The 20,291-nt window shown below is 42.0% G+C and overlaps 1 protein-coding gene across 6 annotated transcripts; it reads right to left on the minus strand.

The window, feature by feature from the left end:
* Nucleotides 1–4,546: 4,546 nt before the first annotated feature.
* On the minus strand, nucleotides 4,547–18,867 carry LOC139542726 (interleukin-17 receptor B). 6 transcript variants are annotated; one of them, XM_071348504.1, is made up of 9 exons: nucleotides 18,691–18,867; nucleotides 18,586–18,613; nucleotides 18,135–18,263; nucleotides 17,929–18,035; nucleotides 17,647–17,767; nucleotides 7,494–7,514; nucleotides 7,355–7,402; nucleotides 5,563–5,667; nucleotides 4,547–5,469 (listed from the first exon to the last, which is right to left on the minus strand). In XM_071348504.1, the coding sequence occupies exons 1-9, from the start codon at nucleotides 18,751–18,753 to the stop codon at nucleotides 4,793–4,795; spliced, it is 1,299 nt and encodes a 432-aa protein (XP_071204605.1). In that variant the 5' UTR covers nucleotides 18,754–18,867; the 3' UTR covers nucleotides 4,547–4,792. The 6 variants fall into 6 exon arrangements, with proteins under 6 accessions (XP_071204605.1, XP_071204607.1, XP_071204609.1 ...); XM_071348506.1 differs by having other exon boundaries at nucleotides 17,929–18,014; nucleotides 18,691–18,864; XM_071348508.1 differs by having other exon boundaries at nucleotides 18,135–18,240; nucleotides 18,691–18,797.
* Between the last annotated feature and the right edge of the window lie 1,424 nt (nucleotides 18,868–20,291).

A 20,291-nucleotide genomic window follows, 5' to 3' on the forward strand; every position in this document is an offset into this window, starting at 1 on the left:
ACCAGTAATTTTGTAGGAGAAGAATGACTGTGTAAGCTTTAGACAATGTCTCTGTCACAGGTTCCCGGGTTACAATATCACCTGTGATGGTTAAATGTTCAGAGTAATTGGTATGGCACAGGCATGAAAAATCAATGAACACATATGAAGTAAGGTGTATCTTTAAATGTATTGAGTCAAGCAAATATGGTGTACATAGTGTAACAGTACTGGAGGGGTAGAGCAAGCAAGTGGGCTTCATCCATCTCTGGAGATCACACAGTGGAGATACTCTGATTGGTGTAAAATGTGTGTAAGAGATGATGACTAGTTGTAAGCAAGCAGCTTTTAGTGGACTAACTATACACTCAAGTCCTCTTAAAATTTGACAAAGACACAAAACTTGTTGATCAAGCTAAATTATACAGTAAAACGGGTTGCTAGCGGGTTCACCATACTAGCTGCCATCATATTTCAAGCTTTCGATTAAGCACCGTGCTTGCCCGATCTGTCTCCCTTTTTCCCGGGCACGAAGGTTACATACAGTACCAGCCAAAAGTTTGGACACATCTACTCATTGAAGGGATTTTCTTAATTTTTCATATTTTCTACATTGTAGAATAATAGTGAAAACATCAAAACTATGAAATAACACATGGAATCATGTAGGAATCAAAAAAGTGTTAAACAAATAACAAATATTTTAGATTCTTCAAAGTAGCCATCCTTTGCCTTGATGACAGCTCTGCAGACTCTTGGCATTCTCTCAACCAGCTTCACATGGAATGCTTTTCCAACAGTCTTGAAGGAGTTCCCACATATGCTGAGCACTTGTTGGCTGCTTTTCCTTCACTCTGCGGTCCAACTCATACCAAACCATTTCAATTGGGTTGAGGTTGGGTGATTGTGGAGGCCAGGTCATCTGATGCAGCACTCCATCACTCTCCTTCTTGGTCAAATAGCCCTTACACAGCCTGGAGGTGTGTTAGGTCATTGAAAAACAAATGATAGTCCCACTAAGCGCAAACCAGATTTGATGGCGTATCGCTGCAGAATGCAGTGGTAGCCATGCTGGTTAAGTGTGCCTTGAATTCTAAATAAGTCAAAGACAGTGTCACCAGCAAAGCACCATCACACCTCCTCCATGCTTCACGGTGGGAACAACACATGCAGAGATCATCCGTTCACCTACTCTGCGTCTCACAAAGACATGGCGGTTGGAACCAAAAATCTCAAATTTGAACTCATCAGACCAAATGACAGATTTCCACTGGTCAAATGTCCATTGCTCGTGTTTCTTGGCCCAAGCAAGTCTCTTCTTCTTATTGGTGTCCTTTACTAGTGGTTTCTTTGCAGAAATTCGATCACGAAGTACTGATTCATGCAGTCTCCTCTGAACAGTTGCTGTTGAGATGTGAATGTTACCTGAACTCTGTGAAGCATTTATTTGGGCTGCAACTTCTGAGGTTGGTAACTCTAGTGAACTTATCCTCTGCAGCAGAGGTAACTCTGGGTCTTCCTTTCCTGTGGCCGTCCTCATGAGAGTCAATTTCATCATAGCGCTTGATAGTTTTTGCGACTGCACTTGAAGAAACTTTCAAAGTTCTTGAGATTTTCCGTATTGATTGACCTTCATGTCTTAAAGGAATGATGGACTGTCGTTTCTCTTTGCTTATTTGAGCGTTTCTTGGCATAATATGGACTTGGTCTTTTACCAAATAGGGCTATCTTCTGTATACCACCCCTACCTTGTCACAACAGAACCGATTGTCTCAAACGCATTAAGAAGAAAATAAATTCCTTTGTTAAAGCACCTTTGGCAGCGATTACAGCATCTGTCTTCTTGGGTATGACGCTACAAGCTCGGCATACCTGTATTTGGGGAGTTTCTCCCATTCTTCTCTGCAGATCTTCTCAAGCTCTGTCAGATTGGATGGAGAGCGTCGCTGCACAGCTCTTTTCAGGCCTCTCCAGAAATGTTCGATCGGGTTCAAGTCCGGGCTCTGGCTGGGCCACTCAAGGACATTCAGAGACTTGTCTGGAAGCCACTCCTGCGTTGTCTTGGCTGTGTGCTTAGGGTCGTTGTCCTGTTGGAAGGTGAACCTTCACCCCAGTCTGAGGTCCTGAGTGCTCTGGAGCAGGTTTTCATCAAGGATCTCTCTGTACTTTGCTCGATCCTGACTTGTCTACCAGTCCCTGCCGCTGAAAAACATCCCCACAGCATGATGCTGCCACCACTGTGCTTCACTGTAGGGAGGGTGCCAGGTCCAGCCAACTGGCCAGGTAGCTCGGTCCGGCCGGCGGGCCAGATAGGTAGGTCCGGCCAGCCGTCCAGATAGCTTATATTTTATAACTTTATTCTTAAAAAATGTGTGGGTTGATCACATCAGAGCCAAAGCGAAGTAGCAGTAACTGGAATTCCCACTAAAGGGTAAAGTGATTAACAGAAATTAAGCATGGGAAACATACAAGACAAGGAGTAAAACATTATTTTCATTCACACCAACTGACATAACTGTAACTCTTGCGATCAACAGAGTTGATTGGAATTTGGTTCAGTGGACCTCATACAAACAAGACAGTAAAAACAGTATCACAAAATAAAAAACAAAACATCCATAAAAGCATTCATATTTTATCAATACTCTAGATCTCGAGAACCTCTGTACATGCTATTGACAAGCGCTAACCAGAATAGTTTTGTCCTCACTAAAGTGCCTGTGAAAGGAAGCTACTAGACTATTGAGACACAGACGCAGCCACAGTGTGTTTCCTTAAGGTGAGGAGATGTTGAAGGTGCTCCCCGGGGGTCGGCGGGAGGCGAAGAAGTCCTCCTGTGTGAACATGATGACGTCGCTCGGTTTTCGTAGTAACAGGAACTGCAAGAAGTCGCCCATCATGGCGTGGAGCTCTGGGTGTTGCCGCAGGTACGAGGCATGCTCCACCTTCAACTCCTCCTGTAACACACACACACACAGACGTCAGGTCATGTTGGAAACGTAGTGGTTTGTGTGTGTACCTGTGTACCTGTGTATGTGTGTACCTGTGTGTACTTGGGGTGGGACCAGCAAGAGCCTTGGGTTGACGGAGAGCCCACCTGCACTCAGCTGGCCTGGTGCATAAACAGGAACACCATATGACATCACAAAGGGAGAAAGAGATGACAGTGGTGTTCTGTATGTATACTAAACAAAAATATAAACGCAACATGTAAACATGTTTCATGAGCTGAAATAAAAGATCCCGGAAATGTTCCATACACACAAAAATCTTATTTCTCATTTTCCAAGATAATCCATCTACCTGACAGGTGTGGCATATCAAGAAGCTGATTAAACACCATGATCATTCCATAGGTGCACCTTGTGCTGGGGACTATAAATGGCCACTCTAAAATAAGTAGTTTTGTCATACAACATAATGCCGCAGATCTCTCAAGTTGAGGGAGGATGCTGCCATATTTTCTAAAACAATGTTGGAGGCAGCTTATGGTAGAGAAATGAACATTTAATTATCTGGCACCAGAGCTGTTGCCAAAGAATTCAATGTTAATTTCTCTACCATAAGCTACCTCCAACATTGTTTTAGAGAATTTGGCAGTACGTCTAACCGGCCTCACAACTGCATACCATGTGTATGGCATTGTGTGGGCGAGCGGTTTGGTGATGTCAACGTTGTGAACAGTGTGCCCCATGGTGGCGGTGGGGTTATGGTATGGGCAGGCATAAGCTACGGACAATGAACACAATTGCATTTTATCGATGGCAGTTTGAATGCACAAAAATACAGTGACAAAATCCTGAGGCCCATTTTTTTTTAAAGGTATCTGTGACCAACAGATGCATATCTGCATTCCCAGTCATGAAATCCATAGATTATACCCTAATACTGTAAGGACAGATGCTGGGAGACGAGAAGCAAGTACAGGGAGTGAATATTTAATGAATAAACAGACAGGAAACATAACACGAACAGTGTCTGTACAAGGGACACATAACAACATTAATGCTGGCTTGGGAAAGAAACTGAGGCAGTGACAGACATAGGGGAGGTAATTCATAACGTAGTGGAGTCCAGGTGAGTCCGATGAAGCGCTGATGCTCGTAACAATGGTGACAGGTGTGATAAGCAGCCTGGCGACATAATGATAAGCAGCCTGGCGACCTCGAGCGCCAGAGAGGGGGAGCGGGAGCAGACGTGACAAAAACATTTATTTCAATTGACTGATTTCCTCATATGATCTGTAACTTAGTAAAATCTTTGAAATTGTTGCATGTTGCATTTATATTTTTGTTCAGTAGAAATCAGGGGAAAAGTAATTCTGTAGTAAACAATTATAGACACATATTTATAAGCATGTGAAATCCATATGTTGTTTTTGAGTAAGATGAAGTGAAAAATATCACAAACCATGATAACCATTGTCTTTGAAACTATGGTCTTTGATCTGATTTTCCATTTAATTCAGTGTGTGAAAATGCGCATCTTATACAAAATGTGATACTACAAAGCTTTATAAAGAAAAAATACAGTGTAATATTGTATACTCATTAAAGTTAGTCAATAATTAGATTAAAGTATTTATTTACATAAACAAAACATTCAATAAGTATATAAGAAATGTCAACGCCATAGAATATTTGTTTCATTTCCAAAACAGAAACATTTGATGAAAAATAACATATTAAACTATTTAAAAAGTAATCTTAAAGCTAAGTGAGAAAAGTTAGCATGCCCTCATTTTTGCAGTCCCATTGCTTTACAAGTGGTCAAAGAGCTCTGGGTTTGTCATCACACCAGCATCATCAGGTTCTTACAGTCTAGCCATCAATTTGGTCAAAGGAGCTGCCTCCCCTGCACCTCCTGGCTGAGAGCATTGCCATGCCTCTAACTGCTGCACAGCCTCCTTTAGCTTCCCTGTCGCCTTCTCCCCATAGGCCAACCCTGATCTGAACATTAACCCTGGTCTTTTGGAGCCCTGCTGATGCAAGTGTCTACACAGTTTCTCCAAGTCCCTGTTCAGACTAAATTCCCTACAGGATGTCAATTCCACAGGTAGGCCGCTCCTCTCCGGGGCCGTGCCTAGGTGCACCAACCAGAACTTGGCCAGCTCGTTGGGGCTTTGAGTGTGGCTTGCCACCATGTTGAGCACCAGAGGAAACAGGTCATGAGCCGCGGCTGGTACTGTGTGTTCCCCTGGGCCAGTGTGGCAGTGGTTGGGCTGCGGGCTTACAACCATCACCCTGGCTACGGATTTGGCTTGATCTGCTAGCCAGCGCATCGGGCCCTGCTCTGCCAGCCTGCCACGCTGCCACATGTCGATAGCCACCTGGCAGCCACCATGCCACTGGAGGAACTCAGCAAAAGCTAGCACAGCTCTCTGGAAGACAGGGTTTTCTGCAGGGTACACCACCAGCACTGACACAGTGACCTCAGTTGCCTTCGGCAGCTCAGTGAAGTGGGAATTTGAGTGCATTCCATACATTTGATCTGGAAAGGAAATAAGAGAGGAGATAGTTACTTCAAAACAAAGAGTTTGTTCAATGTTGATTCCTGAATTTAAAGAGATCCTGTTTAGCTTACACAGAGTGAGAAAACAGGCCACCAGTGCCACGAGCCCAGCTAAGAACCCAAGATAGACTATTGGAAGGCTTGCTGGTTTCCCCTCATCATCATTACGGGTGGGAACTGTAATGCAAAAAACTCCAGAAGATTACATTTTACCCCAGGAGACCCATTATGGGTGGTTACTGTAATTATACTACATTTTACCCCAGGAGACCCATTACGGGTGGTTACTGTAATTATACTACATTTTACCCCAGGAGACCCATTACGGGTGGTGAATGTAATAACCCTATATTTTACCCCAGGAGACCCATTACGGGTGGTTACTGTAATTATACTACATTTTACCCCAGGAGACTCATTACGGGTGGTGGATGTAATAACCCTACATTTTACCCCAGGAGACCCATTACGGGTGGTGGATGTAATAACCCTATATTTTACCCCAGGAGACCCATTATGGGTGGTAACTGTAATAAGACTACATTTTACCCCAGGAGACCCATTACAGGTGGTACCTGTAAATGACAATGTAGCTTTATTCACGTCAGGGGAATTTAGCGAGAGCAAAGGATTTTCAGTGGGGCCCTATATGCCGTATGATATGTAGGTACTGTATGGTCACTTCAGGGGATCTTAGCATTAATGTGGCTATGTTCACGTCAGGTGAGCTGAGCCAGGAGTGAGCTTCAATAACTCTACATGATTCATGAGACACTGCTATGTTCACGTCAGGTGAGCTGAGCCAGAAGTGAGCTTCAATAACTCTACATGATTCATGAGACACTGCTATGTTCACGTCAGGAGAGCTGAGCCAGGAGTGAGCTTCAATAACTCTACATGATTCATGAGACACTGCTATGTTCACGTCAGGAGAGCTGAGCCAGGAGTGAGCTTCAATAACTCTACATGATTCATGAGACACTGCTATGTTCACGTCAGGAGAGCTGAGCCAGGAGTGAGCTTCAATAACTCTACATGATTCATGAGACACTGCTATGTTCACGTCAGGAGAGCTGAGCCAGGAGTGAGCTTCAATAACTCTACATGATTCATGAGACACTGCTATGTTCACGTCAGGAGAGCTGAGCCAGGAGTGAGCTTCAATAACTCTACATGATTCATGAGACACTGCTATGTTCACGTCAGGAGAGCTGAGCCAGGAGTGAGCTTCAATAACTCTACATGATTCATGAGACACTGCTATGTTCACATCAGGAGAACGGAGTAGTGAAAGTGTATGTCTTATTTTACATTTACTTAGTTCTGTCCTTGAGCTGTTCTTGACTATTAATGTTCTGTATTATGTCATGTTTTATGTTTTGTGTGGACCCCAGGAAGAGTGGCTACTGCTTTAACAGCAGCTAATGGATATCCTAATAAAAAACTAAATGCTAATCAATCTCATGGACAGAATCTCCCTATTTATCTACTTGGAGAGGTATATTACAAGGGAACACAGTTCATGTCAAATACATTATGATAAATCATAGAAATTGTGTTTGTATCGACATAGCCATTTTGCTAATACATTTGTCACAAAGTGTTACAGAAACCAAGGCCTAAAGCTGCAAAGAGCAAGCAGAGGCAGTAGCAAGGAAAAGCTTCCAAGGTAGGCCTGGGAGGAACCTGACTGTCTGGCAGGGAGGACATTCAGAATGACAATCTAAGCAAGGCAGTTGGTCCAGGGCAGACATTCAAAGCTTGTCCAACCAGGAATATTGTTGCCATCACAGAGTGGTGGGAGGCACCAGCATGTCAAATAGATCACAGATGTTCAGACACTCAAAAGACTTAAAGATCTTACCAGAGTTGGGCGTCACAGTGGGGTTTGAAGTAGGCCTGGTCAACTCAGCTTAAAAGAAAAATGAACAAATACCACCTATCAAATACATAGGAATCCCTGCACTTCAAATCAGATGTGTCAAATGAATCAGATTGCTGACCTGTGTGGTCATTTGATGTCGCTGGAATAAAATAGAATGGAATGGTTAAACAAAGCCCCGCCACTTTAATATACAAATATAGAAATGATTGAACATGAGGTGCGAGCTATAAAGAAAAACATCTCAGCACCATGATCTCAGGTGTACACTGTGGCACACACAGCCGCAGCCCCTGCAATGGGGACCCCCAACCTCCCTCCATTTTTGGGGGGGGGGGTGATTGGGGTTCCCCCTGAGGTCGGCCCGTAGATAGCATATGCACACATCATAAGCCATGAACACACTGGAAGAAGAGGCAATTAGACAGAAGAGACAATTGCCTCAGGCCTCACATCATCAAGGGGCCTCATGAGCTGGGCATAAAAAAAACGAATCTCCGCTTGAAGCCCCCTCATGCTCCACTCTGTTTTTGTTTGTTTGTTGTCAATCCACCGCATCCGTCGTCACTAGTTCCCACAGCCACAAAATCATAATTATGGCTAAACCCTGCCTATTTTTACAATTGATCTACTTAAAATCTGATTATAAGCCTAACCCTAACCTTAACCAGACTGCTAACCTTATGCCTAACCCTAACCAAAAATACCAAAAAGCTCATTTTTGTTTTCATGACTTTTTATGACATAGCCAATTTTGACTTTGTGGCTGTGTTAACTAGTGACAACGGTGGAAGGTGGCAGAGCTACAGCAGTGTTTATCAGACATCCTGAAAATCGATGTTCTCACAAAAAAGTCTGTAGCGTGTGAACGGTTTCTGCTACACATTAATATGACCTCGCTACAGAAAGATTAGACTCATGAACAAGTTGGTATTCTCTGTTTTGCTCCACGACTCCGACATGTTTCACGGCACTCGTCTGAAGGTAACCTGGTGCCGGCTGAAAAATGTATTGAAGTGAATAGGGCGTTTCCACATAAAAGGTATACGAGTAATTCCATTATAAAAATTATGTATTTATTTTTCTTATACAGTGCATTTGGAAAGTATTCAGACCCCTTCCATTTTTCCACATTTTGTTACGTGACAGCCTTATTCTAAAATGTATTAAATATTTTTTCCCCCTCATCAATACCACATAATGACAAAGTGAAAACAGGTTTATTTATTTTTGCAAATATATTATAAAAAAAAAACAGAAATACCTTAAATAAGTATTCAGACACTTTGCTATCACACTCGAAATTGAGCTCACGTGCATCCTGTTTCCATCAATCATCCTTGAGATGTTTCTACAACTTGATTGGGGACCACCTGTGGTAAATTCAATTGACTGGACATGATTTGGAAAGGCACACACCTGTCTATATAGGGTCCCACAGTTGACAGTGCATGTCAGAGCAAAAACAAGCCATGAGGTCGAAGGAATTGTCCGTAGAGCTCCGAGACAAGATTGTCCATACTTAAATGTAAGAAGTTTGTAACCACCAAGACTCTTCCTGGAGTTGGCCGCCCGGCCAAACTGAGCAATCGGAGGAGAAGGGCCTTGGTCAGGGAGGTGACCAAGAACCCAATGGTCACTCTGACAGAGCTCCAGAGTTCCTCTGTGGAAATGGGAGAACCTTCCAGAAGGACAACCATCTCTGCAGCACTACTCCAATAAGGCATTTATGCTCGAGTTGCCAGACGGAAGCCGCTCCTCAATAAAAGGGACGTGACATCCCGCTTTGAGTTTGCCAAAAGGCACCTAAAGGACTCTCAGACCATGACAAACAAGATTTCCTGGTCTGATGAAACCAAGATTGAGCTCTTTGGCCTGAATGCCAAAGTTCACGTCAAGAGGAAACCTGGCACCATCCCTATGGTGAAGCATGGTGATGGCGGCATCATGATGTGGGGATGTTTTTCAGCAGCAGGGAGTTGGAGACTAGTCAGGATCGAGGGAAAGATGAACGGAGCAAAGTACAGAGAGATCCTTGATGAATACCTGCTCCAGAGCGGTCTGGGCATCAGACTAGGGCGAAGGTTCATCTTCCAACAGGACAACAACCCTAAGCACTGTGGTGGAAATGTAATAATCATTACATACTATACTGTTTAATTAGACCTACTATGCTGTTTTTACTTAGAGATTATATGTTAGTATTTTGCTGGTACAGGCTTGTCTTGTGTGATTTAGTCATAAGTCTGGGCATACAGATAAGAGCCATGCGACTGCAGTATGTGACATCCTGTTTTCACAATCTACAGGAACTTAGATGTTCGGAAACATGCATCTTAATCTGTCTTAATCTGCATCTTAATCTATCTTAATCTGCACAGACAAGCTAAATCGGTTTTTACACATGTTCCGTCCCTGTTTCCACCCATCTGCTAAACTGCCATGTAGACAAAATAGGTTGTACTTTTTCTATAAGAGGAGAGAGACAACTCCGTTCGTGGAACTTTCAAGTCTGACTATTCTCAGTGGTGGTTGATTGCTTAATTTTTGCTAATCTTATAAAAAAATAGTTAGAAAAAATCTGCAGTCTCTCTTCCATTTGACTAGAATTTCTACAATAGCACACAGCCAAGACAACGCAGGAGTGGCTTCCAGACAAGTCTCTGAATGTCCTTGAGCGGCCCAGCCAGAGCTCGGACTTGAACCCGATCGAACATCTCTGGAGAGACATGAAAATAGTAGTACAGCAACGCTCCCCATCCAACCTGACAGAGCTTGAGAGGATCTGCAGAGAAGAATGGGAGAAACTCCCCAAATACAGGTGTGCCAAGCTTGTAGCATCATACCCAAGAAGACTCAAGGCTGCAATTGCTGACAAAGGTGCTTCAAATAAGTACTGAGTAAAGGGTCTGAATACTTATGTAAATGTGATATTTTCTAAAAACCCGTTTTTGCTTTGTCATTAGCGGCAGGGTATTGTGTGTAGATTGATGGGGGGGGGGACTATTTAATCAATTTTAGAATAAGGCTGTAATGTAACAAAATTAGGAAAAAGTCAAGGGATCTGAATACTTCCCAAATGCACTGTATCTCTCAGATATATGACAGACACTTCAGAACAGAGATTGCAAGAAAGGCATTTCACTGCAATTGTGCACGACATTAAAGCTTTAAAAAATATATAAACATGCTACAGTTTCTCTCAGCTTCATGACAAAATGTGTAGAATAGCAGGAAATTTGTTCAGGGATTCTTGAAAGTAAGGACAATCCTTGTCCGGCAGGGAAACTTTAGTTTTTATAGTTGCAAAAAAATAAGATTTTAAGGCATTATTTGAGCTTAAAATGTACATTTAGGGGATTTTGATAAGGGAAAGATTTTTGGAAATTTTCAAAATACTTTCAATGTTGTTCATTTCCATGTCGGCTCTATGTCTGGAAACACTCTTGTCTGGAGCAAAGGATCCAAATTTCAAACTCTCTCCAAAAGTTTTTAAAATAAAAAAAACGGCCAATATTAACTGAAAAAGTATATTATGTAGTTTCTTGCAATAGCCCTCTGTGACAGTAAAGGATATGTATCCCAAAACGGTGATTTCTAAAAGATGTCCCGAGCAGTGGCGACCCGTCTATCAGGGCAGGTGGGGCTCCCCATCCTGTTCAGCTTTTTGTTGTTGCCTGTTTTGAAAACAATGTCAAAAAATAAATAATAATTGAGTTAATAAAGCTGCCTACAAACAAGGTCTCTTTTTTGCTTTTTTGACTAAAGCAGCTCCAAGATGCAGGTTTTTCAGCCTAGCCCTGTGGAAAATACAGAGCTATGGGTTGGTAAAGTTCTCTAGTTGTACCGTGATTGCCTAAGTGTTCTGGCACTCTGGAGGACACTACGTCACCGCAAAAACTGGAGAGCTCGAAAATTCAAGCCCCTTGGGTGCTGCCATAGAGTTACATTAGAAGTGCCAATCCAAGAAGGATCAAGGTCATTGGCCACAGATAACATGACGTCAAATCACGTTATATCTACCATAGCTTTGATTGGACTGATCATATCAACATCATACTTACAAAATCTTAGCTAGCAAGCTAGACATGCAGTTATTATCATGAATCAAGTCAACAATCTACTGGCAAATCCTTTTCAATCTTTGTCATATGAAGAGAAATTATAGATAAAACGTATAGGTGCTCATCGGCTATTGGACATAAAGTAAATGAGGCTGAATGAACTGTTTTGCTGCCAGACAAGGCTCCGCTGATAGCCAGGTGTTGGGACAGCTTTATGTAGGCCCTAACAGTCTGTGGGCACCATTTGTCACCGTTATAGGGCAATTCAAGTATTGTTTAGTGTTCCAAATCAAATCAAATTTTATTGGTCACATACACATGGTTATCAGATGTTAATGCGAGTGTAGCGAAATGCTTGTGCTTCTAGTTCCGACAGTGCAGTAATATCTAACAAGTAATCTAACAATTCAACCAACAACCTCCTAATACACACAAATATAAAGGGGTGAATGAGAATATGTACATATAAGTATATGGATGAGCGATGGCAGAGCGGCATAGGCAAGGTGCAGTAGATGGTATAAAATACAGTATATACATGTGATATGAGTAATGTAAGACATGTAAACATTATTAAAGTGCCATTATTTAAAGCGGCATTGTTTAAAGTGACTAGTGATCCATTTATTAAAGTGTCTAGTGATTGGGTCTCAATGTAGGCAGCGGCCTCTCTGAGTTAGTGATTGCTGTTTAGTAGTCTGATGGCCTTGAGATAGAAGCTGTTTTTCAATCTCTCGGTCCCAGCTTTGATGCACCTGTACTGACCTCGCCTTCTGGATGATAGCGCTGTGAACAGGCAGTGGCTCAGTGGCTCAGGATGATCTTTTTGGCTTTCCTGTGACATCGGGTGCTGTAGGTGTCATGGAGGGCAGGTAGTTTGCCCCTGTGATGCGTTGTGCAGACCGCACCACCCTCTGGAGAGCCTTGCGGTTGAGGGTGGTGCAGTTGCCGTACAGGGCTGTGATACAGCCCGACAGGATGCTCTCGATTGTGCATCTGTAAAAGTTTGTCAGGGTTTTGGGTGACAAGACACATTTCTTCAGCCTCCTGAGATTGAAGAGGCGCTGTTGCACCTTCTTCACCACACTGTCTGTGTGGGTGAACCATTTCAGTTTGTCAGTGATGTGAACAACGAGGAACTTCAAACTTTCCACCTTCTCCACTGCTGTCCCTTCGATGTGGATAGGGGGGTGCTCCCTTTGCTGTTTCCTGAAGTTTGTTGACGTTGAGCGAGAGGTTGTTTTTCTGACACCACACTCCGAGTGCACTCACCTCCTCCCTGTAGGCAAACTTGATGATTGACTTGGAGGCGTGCATTGCCACGCAGTCGTGGGTGAACAGGGAGTACAGGAAAGGGCTGAGCACGCACCCTTATGGGGCCCCAGTGTTGAGGGTCAGCGAAGTGGAGATGTTGTTGCCTACCTTCACCAGCTGGGGGCGGCCCGTCAGAAAGTCCAGGACACAATTGCACAGGGTGGGGTTGAGACCCAGGGCCTCCAGCTTGATGATGAGCTTGGAGGGTTCTATGGTGTTGAATGCTGAGCTGTAGTCAATGAACAGCATTCTTACAGACAGTTAAAGTCGGAAGTTTACATACACTTAGGTTGGAGTCATTTAAACTCGTTTTTTAACCACTCCACAAATTTCTTGTGAACAATCTATAGTTTTGGCAAGTTGGTTAGGGCATCTACTTTGTGCATGACACAAGTAATTTTTCCAACAATTGTTTACAAACAGAGTATTTCACTTATAATTCACTGTATCACAATTCCAGTGGGTCAGAAGTTTATATACACTAAGTTGACAGTGCCTTTAAACAGTTTGGAAAATTCCAGAAAATGATGTCATGGCTTTAGAAGCTTCTGATAGGCTAAATGACATAATTTGAGTCAATTGTAGGTGTACCTGTGGATGTATTTCAAGGCCTACCTTCAAACTCAGTGCCTCTTTGCTTGACATCATGGGAAAATCAAAATAAATCAGCCAAGACCTCAGAAAAGAATTGTAGACCTCCACAATTCTGGTTCATCCTTGGGAGCAATTTCCAAACACCACGTTCATCTGTACAAACAGTAATATGCAAGTATAAACACCACGGGACCACGCAGCTGTCATACCGCTCAGGAAGGAGACACGTTCTGTCTCCTAGAGATGAACTTACTTTGGTGCGAAAAGTGCAAATCAATCCCAGAACAACAGCAAAGGACTTTGTGAAGATGCTGGAGGAAACAGGTAGAAAAGTATCTATATCCACAGTAAAACGAGTCCTATGTCGCTCAGCAAGGTAGAAGCCACTGCTCCAAAACCTCCATAAAAAAGCCAGACTACGGTTTGCAACTGCCCATAGGGACAAAGATCGTTCTTTTTGGAGAAATGTCCTCTTGTCTGATGAAACAAAAATAGAACTGTTTGGCCATAATGACCATCGTTTTGTTTGGAGGAAAAAGGGGGAGGCTTGCAAGCCGAAGAACACCATCCCAACCGTGAAGCACTGGGGTGGCAGCATCATGTTGTGGGGGTGATTTGCTGCAGGAGGGACTGGTGCTCTTCATAAAATAGATGGCATAAAGAGGTTGGAAAATGATGTGGATATATTGAAGCAACATCTCAAGACATCAGTCAGGAAGTTAAAGCTTGGTCGCAAATATGTCTTCCAAATGGACAATGACCCCAAGTATACCTTCAAAGTTGTGGCAAAATGGCTTAAGGACAACAAAGTCAAGGTATGGAGTGGCCATCCCCAAGCCCTGACCTCAATCCTATAGAAAATGTGTGGGCAGAACTAAAAAAGCGTGTGCAACCAAGGAGGCCTACAAACCTGACTCAGTTTCACCAGCTCTGTCAGAAGGAATAGGCCAAAATTCACCCAACTTATTGTGGGAAGCTTGTGGAAGGCTACCCGAAACCTTTGACCCAAGTTAAATAATTGAAAGACAATGCCACCAAATACTAATTGAGTGTATGTAAACTTCTGAACCCACTGGGAATGTTATGAAATAAATAAAAGCTGAAATGAATCATTCTCTCTACTATTATTCTGACATTCTTAAAATAAAGTGGTGATCCTAACTGACCTGACAGGGAAATTTTACTCTGATTAAATGTCAGGAATTGTGAAAAAACTGTGTTTAAATGTATTTGGCTAAGGTGCATGTAATCTTCCGACTTCAACTGTAGGTATTATTTTTGTCCAGATGGGAAAGGGCAGTGTGCAGTGTGATGGCGATTGTGTCATCTGTGGACCTGTTGGGGCGGTATGCAAACTGAAGTGCGTCTAGGGCAGCCGGTAAGGTGGAGGTGATATGATCCTTGACTAGCCTCCCAAAGCACTTCATGATGACAGAAGTGAGTGCTACGGGGCGGTAGTAATTTAGTTCAGTTATCTTTGCCTTCTTGGGTACAGGAACAATGGTAGCCATCTTGAAGCATGTGGGGACAATAGACTGGGATAGGGAGCGATTGAATATGTCCATAAACACACCAGCCAGCTGGTCTGAGGACGCGGCTAGGGATGCCGTCTGGGCCAGCAGCCTTGTGAGGGTTAACGCGATTAAATGTTTTACTCACGTCGGCCACGGAGAAGGAAAGGGGGGGGTCGCAGTCCTTGTTAGCGAGCCGCGACGGTGGCACTGTATCATCCTCAAAGCGGGCAAAGAAGGTGTTTAATTTGTTTGGAAACGTGACGTCGGTGTCCGTGACGTGGCTGTTTTATTTTTGTAGTCCTTGATTTCCTGTAGACCCTGCCACATACTTCTCGTGTCTGAGCCGTTGAATTACAACTCCACCTTGTCCCTGTACAGGCATTTTGATTGTTTGATTGCCTTGCGGAGGGAAAAACTACACTGTTTATATTCAGCCATATTTCCAGACCTCTTTACATGGTTAAATGTGGTGGATTGCGCTTTCAGTTTTGTGCGAATACCGCCATCCATCCACGGTTTCTGGTTAGGGCAGGTTTTAATAGTCACAGTGGGTACAATATCTCCAATGCACTTCTTTATAAACTCACTCACGAGTCAGCGTATAGGTCAATGTTGTTCTCTGAGGCTGACCGGAACATATACCAGTCCGTGTGATCAAAACAATCTTGAAGCTTGGCTTCCGATTGGTCAGACCAGCATTGAATGGTTCTCGTCACTGGTACATCCTGTTTGAGTTTCTTCCTATGAGACGGTGCGAGTAAGATGGCTTCGTGGTCGGATTTGCCAACGGGAGGGTGGGGGAGGGCTTTGTATGCATCGCGGAAGTAGCAGTGGCCGAGAGTATTACCCCTGCGCATCGTGCAATCAATATGCTGATAGAATTTAGGTAGCCTTGTTATCAAATTTGCTTTGTTAAAATCCCTAGCGACAATAAATGCAGCCTCCGGATATAGTATAGTTTCCAGTTTACATAGAGTTCAGTGAAGTTCCTTGAGTGCAGTCTTGGTGTCTTCTTGAGGGGGAATGTACACAGCTGTGACTATAACTGACGAGAATTCTCTTGGTAGGTAAAATGGCTGGCATTTGATTGGAGGGAATTCTAGGTCGGGTGAGCAGAAGGACTTGAGTTCCTGTATGTTGTTATGATTACACCATGAGTCGTTAATCATAAAGCATATAACCCCGCCCTTCCCAGAGAGATGTTTATCTCTGTCGGAGCGATGCATGGAGAAGCCCAGTGGCTGAACCGATTCCGACAACATATCCCGAGAGAGCTATGTTTCCATGAAACAGAAAATGTTACAATCTCTGATGTCTCTCTGGAGGCCAACCCTTGCTCAAATTTTGTCTACCTTGTTGTCAAGAGACTGGACATTGGCGAGTAGTATACTCAGGAGCAGTGAGCAATGTGCACGTCTATGGAGCCTGACCAGAAGGCCGCTTGTTTCGGGTCGTCTACTGGGATTTGATCCATTGTCCTGGGTGGTGGTCTGAACAGGGAAAGTCGTATTCCTGGTCGTAATGTTGGTAAGTTGACGTTGCTCTAATATCCAATAGCTCTTCCCGGCTGTATGTAATAAGATTTAAGATATCTTGGGGTAACAATGTAAGAAATAATACATAAAAAACTAAATACTGCATAGTTTCCTAAGAACTCGAAATTGTCAAAGACTACAGCTACCCTAGTCATAGACTGTTCTCTTAGCTACCGCACGGCAAGTGGTACCGGAGCGCCAAGTCTAGATCCAAAAGGCTTCTTAACAGCTTCTACCTCCAAGCCATAAGACTCCTGAACAGCTAATCAAATGGCTACCCAGACTATTTGCTACTGTGTATACCACTTGAATGAAGAAGAAAAATGCCAATTTTGTCAACTCCGTTAAACATTAACTCCATCAGATTTGTGTCTAACGTCAACTCCGTTAAACATTAACTCCATCAGATTTGTGTCTAACGTCAACTCCGTTAAACATGAACTCCATCAGATTTGTGTCTAACGTCAACTCCGTAAGAGTGCTGACAGATCTGATAGAATGTTATGTTTTTATTGGGGATTTTCAAATGAATCATTTTCCAAATTTTCCAAATATTTGTATTGAACTTTTATTTTTAGAGGCTAAAATATGTGTTTTGAGTATCTGCTAATTACGTCAGTGGTTTGTAATATCTGTCATTGATGTTAGCCGCCTTATGATCCATTTGTTTTGTCAATATTCTGAACAAATAATTTGCATCACTGTTTTGCAACATATGCTTAAACAATTTAAGTATTTCCTGGACCTAAGGGGTAATATTTGCTTTATAAATGTTATTTTATGTGCTAAATATTGATCTAAATGAAATTAGCCCTGGAGCATTGAATAGGGCTATAAAACAAAACAAAAATAAGTTGTTCCTTTACATGGTGCGATAGTTGATACTTTGGTCTATCAAAATATATATATAATTTTTTATATTAAGACAAATATTTGTGAAAAATAAGTTAAGACTGTTCTGTCTTTCAAGAATCCCTGAGCTCTAAAACAGCAACATGTTCTCTCAGCCTAATGTCAAAATGTGTAAAATAGCATGAGTTTAGCTTATATAACTCTCTCTGTCCCAGGGGTTGGGGGCCTTGCTCTGACCTTGCGGGGCCCCACAATTCTGCGCTACGCCACTGCAGGTATAGTCTTATATACTAGAGTATAAATTTCAGTAAGATATGCTAATTATTAGTATTCTTCTTCTTTTTTATTTAACTAATATCCTTGTAAAAACATATCAATTCATTTTTTTTAAACGTACTTACGATACGGTACATTACATGTCGTAAACTTGGAAAATTCGCCCTCTGGCGGATTCGGAAGATTGTAAGCAGTGATGACCAGATGGAACCCTGGTTCTGCAGGTACAAGGTAATAGAACCACAGCTGTAGGAAAAAGACATTATCTCAATGAGCCTTACCTGAATAATACAAAAAGAGTTAGACATTAGCAAATATACCTTTTTTAACTATGGCAATTATCAGCAATATAGCCACTGATTGGGATTTGAAGTTTGTTGTAAAGGAATAGGCTCCAGTAGGCCCACCTGTTCGAGACCCCTGAGGTCAACTTCTTCGAAAGGTGGTTCATACCGACAGCGGTATTTATCATCACCTATATCGATCCAAGTTCCTGTGAGATAGTAAATGCTTTCTGCAAAATATTTGAAGTGTTGGTATTATATGCATCACTGTTATTTTTCCAAATCTATTTCTATTAACATGCAATTCATTACGATAAGGCTTCTCCTACTGTCGATGTTGATGGCCCAACTTATGTTCAGCCGAATGGCCCCAAAGTCTTCAGGCAGAACAGCAACTTTGAGTGCGAGCAGATTAGAAGGACTGGCCTGAGGAATCTTCATCCATTCCGGTGGTATCGCTTGGGGGAAAAATACCCCATCAATAAATGACAGCATCCCACTCCTGACACCAATGTAGCGAACAGCAGCAGGTCTACAAAACACAAACTTGCTAACCACTGCTTTAGTAGGAATAAGGTAACCCTCTTAAGGAAGATTGCAATGAGCATACCTTGGCACAGGTCATTAAAATATTATTTCCTCACCCTGAAAGCAGTCTATGGATTAGTAGACTGATTTGACAGCTTGTGAATTACAGTCTATCCTTGTCACCATAATTCAAGGTAAGAAAACAAATAAATAATATTGTAATCTGAGGGAACCATCCCTGGGCTAACTCACCATCTTCTGATTCCTCACAGGTAACACTCTGTGGATAACATAATGAACAATTAAAAGGATTCATCTCCCAACTTAACAATTATTATAGGATAAATAAAAACTTACAATTGTGGGTGACGGCTGAGCAGTAAGTAATTTAGAGAATATAATCAACAGCAAGGTCCTCATGACTGAAAACAATTATCACATATTCATCTGTAGTTGCAAAATGGCTAAATATCCAGTGAAAGGTTTTGCCCTATAATAAACTGTTGAGAACACCAAATCCGTCCGCCTACTGACAATCACTCTCTGAACCACTTGGTTATATAGGTTGGATAGGCTACGTGCGCGTGGCACCCAGCGCGCTGGATTGTAGGGTGTCATGGTGGGACAGAATTCAAAGATCGGTCGATGCGTTCAAGAATAATGATAAGCAAACCTGTTTTTTAAGATGTAATTTCTATATAAAACCACATAATCTGATCGAAGTTGATTGTTTCGAAATTTGAACCACAGTTCGAAGACCTATGCCATTTTCTGCATTGCCTGCTGTGACCCCACTCCAGTTTTATATCGTGTTATTGCCTGCATTTTTTTATTTATCATAACAGACACGTTATCTGTGTTTTCATAGACAGGTGAATTTAAAAGTTTTAAAAAATATCACAGAAAATATAGATGATGTTGCAAACATTTCTCGCTTTTTTAAAAGGTTGAAATTGTTTGATATGTTGAAACTGAAACTCGAGAATGAAAGCGTTGACGGTTGACTCCCTTTATAGCCGCCTCCCAGTATAGTGCATAAAGTCCATATAGGCTACATGATTCTCCTAGACTAGAAATGTATGATAGGCTACTATATTTATTTACCTTAATTTCAACAGAGAAGTCATATTGAGAATAGTCTCTTGCAAATGAGTCCTGCACAATACAAAAACAAACACATTAATAGACAAGTATAAACTTGCCTAGTTAAATAAAGCTTAAATAAAGTAAATACAAAATAAATATACACAAAATATACACATGAAATACACATTAAGATACAAAACACTGTCAATTAAAACAAACACATTCTTCATTATAAAAATCCTGTCCGCTGTCTGAATTGCTCTAGGGATACCAAAGCATCCAATGGAAACATCTTTTGATGGAAACATCTTTTGGAGATTATTCCAAACATTGGGTGCAAGGAAGTTAAAGGCTGATTTACCTAACTCTGTAGACACCGAAGGAGTTTCCAGAGTTAACCAACCCTTGTCATTTTAACATTGGAGTTAGGTAAATTGGAAGCTTGTGGAGCAGGGCTTTGTAAACAAAAAATGTGTAATGATGTGATCTACATGCTAACTAGAAAGAGGCAATCTGTTTATGTATAAAAAAGGCTGCTTTAAATCTTAGCTACTTAACAAGCTCATTCGTATGTTTTTTTTAATGTTAAATCATTGTCAATCCAAATACCAACACATTTGTATGCAGGGATTCGTTCGATTATAGAACCATCCGATGAGTGAAGATGTAATCCATATGAGACAATCTTACGAGAACTTGAAAACAACATGTATTTAGTTTTGCCCGTATTAAGTACGAGTTATAAATCACTAAGGGCTTCCTGCACAGCTGCAAAATTGGACTGTAGCCTTGTCACACCCAGATCAGCCGCCGGGGAAATTGTGTACATACTGTACATTTTTTTAACAGATTAACCAATAGCATTTATATGA

Source organism: Salvelinus alpinus, chromosome 17 (assembly GCF_045679555.1).
Source record: "Salvelinus alpinus chromosome 17, SLU_Salpinus.1, whole genome shotgun sequence".
Taxonomy (NCBI): Eukaryota; Metazoa; Chordata; class Actinopteri; order Salmoniformes; family Salmonidae; genus Salvelinus; species Salvelinus alpinus.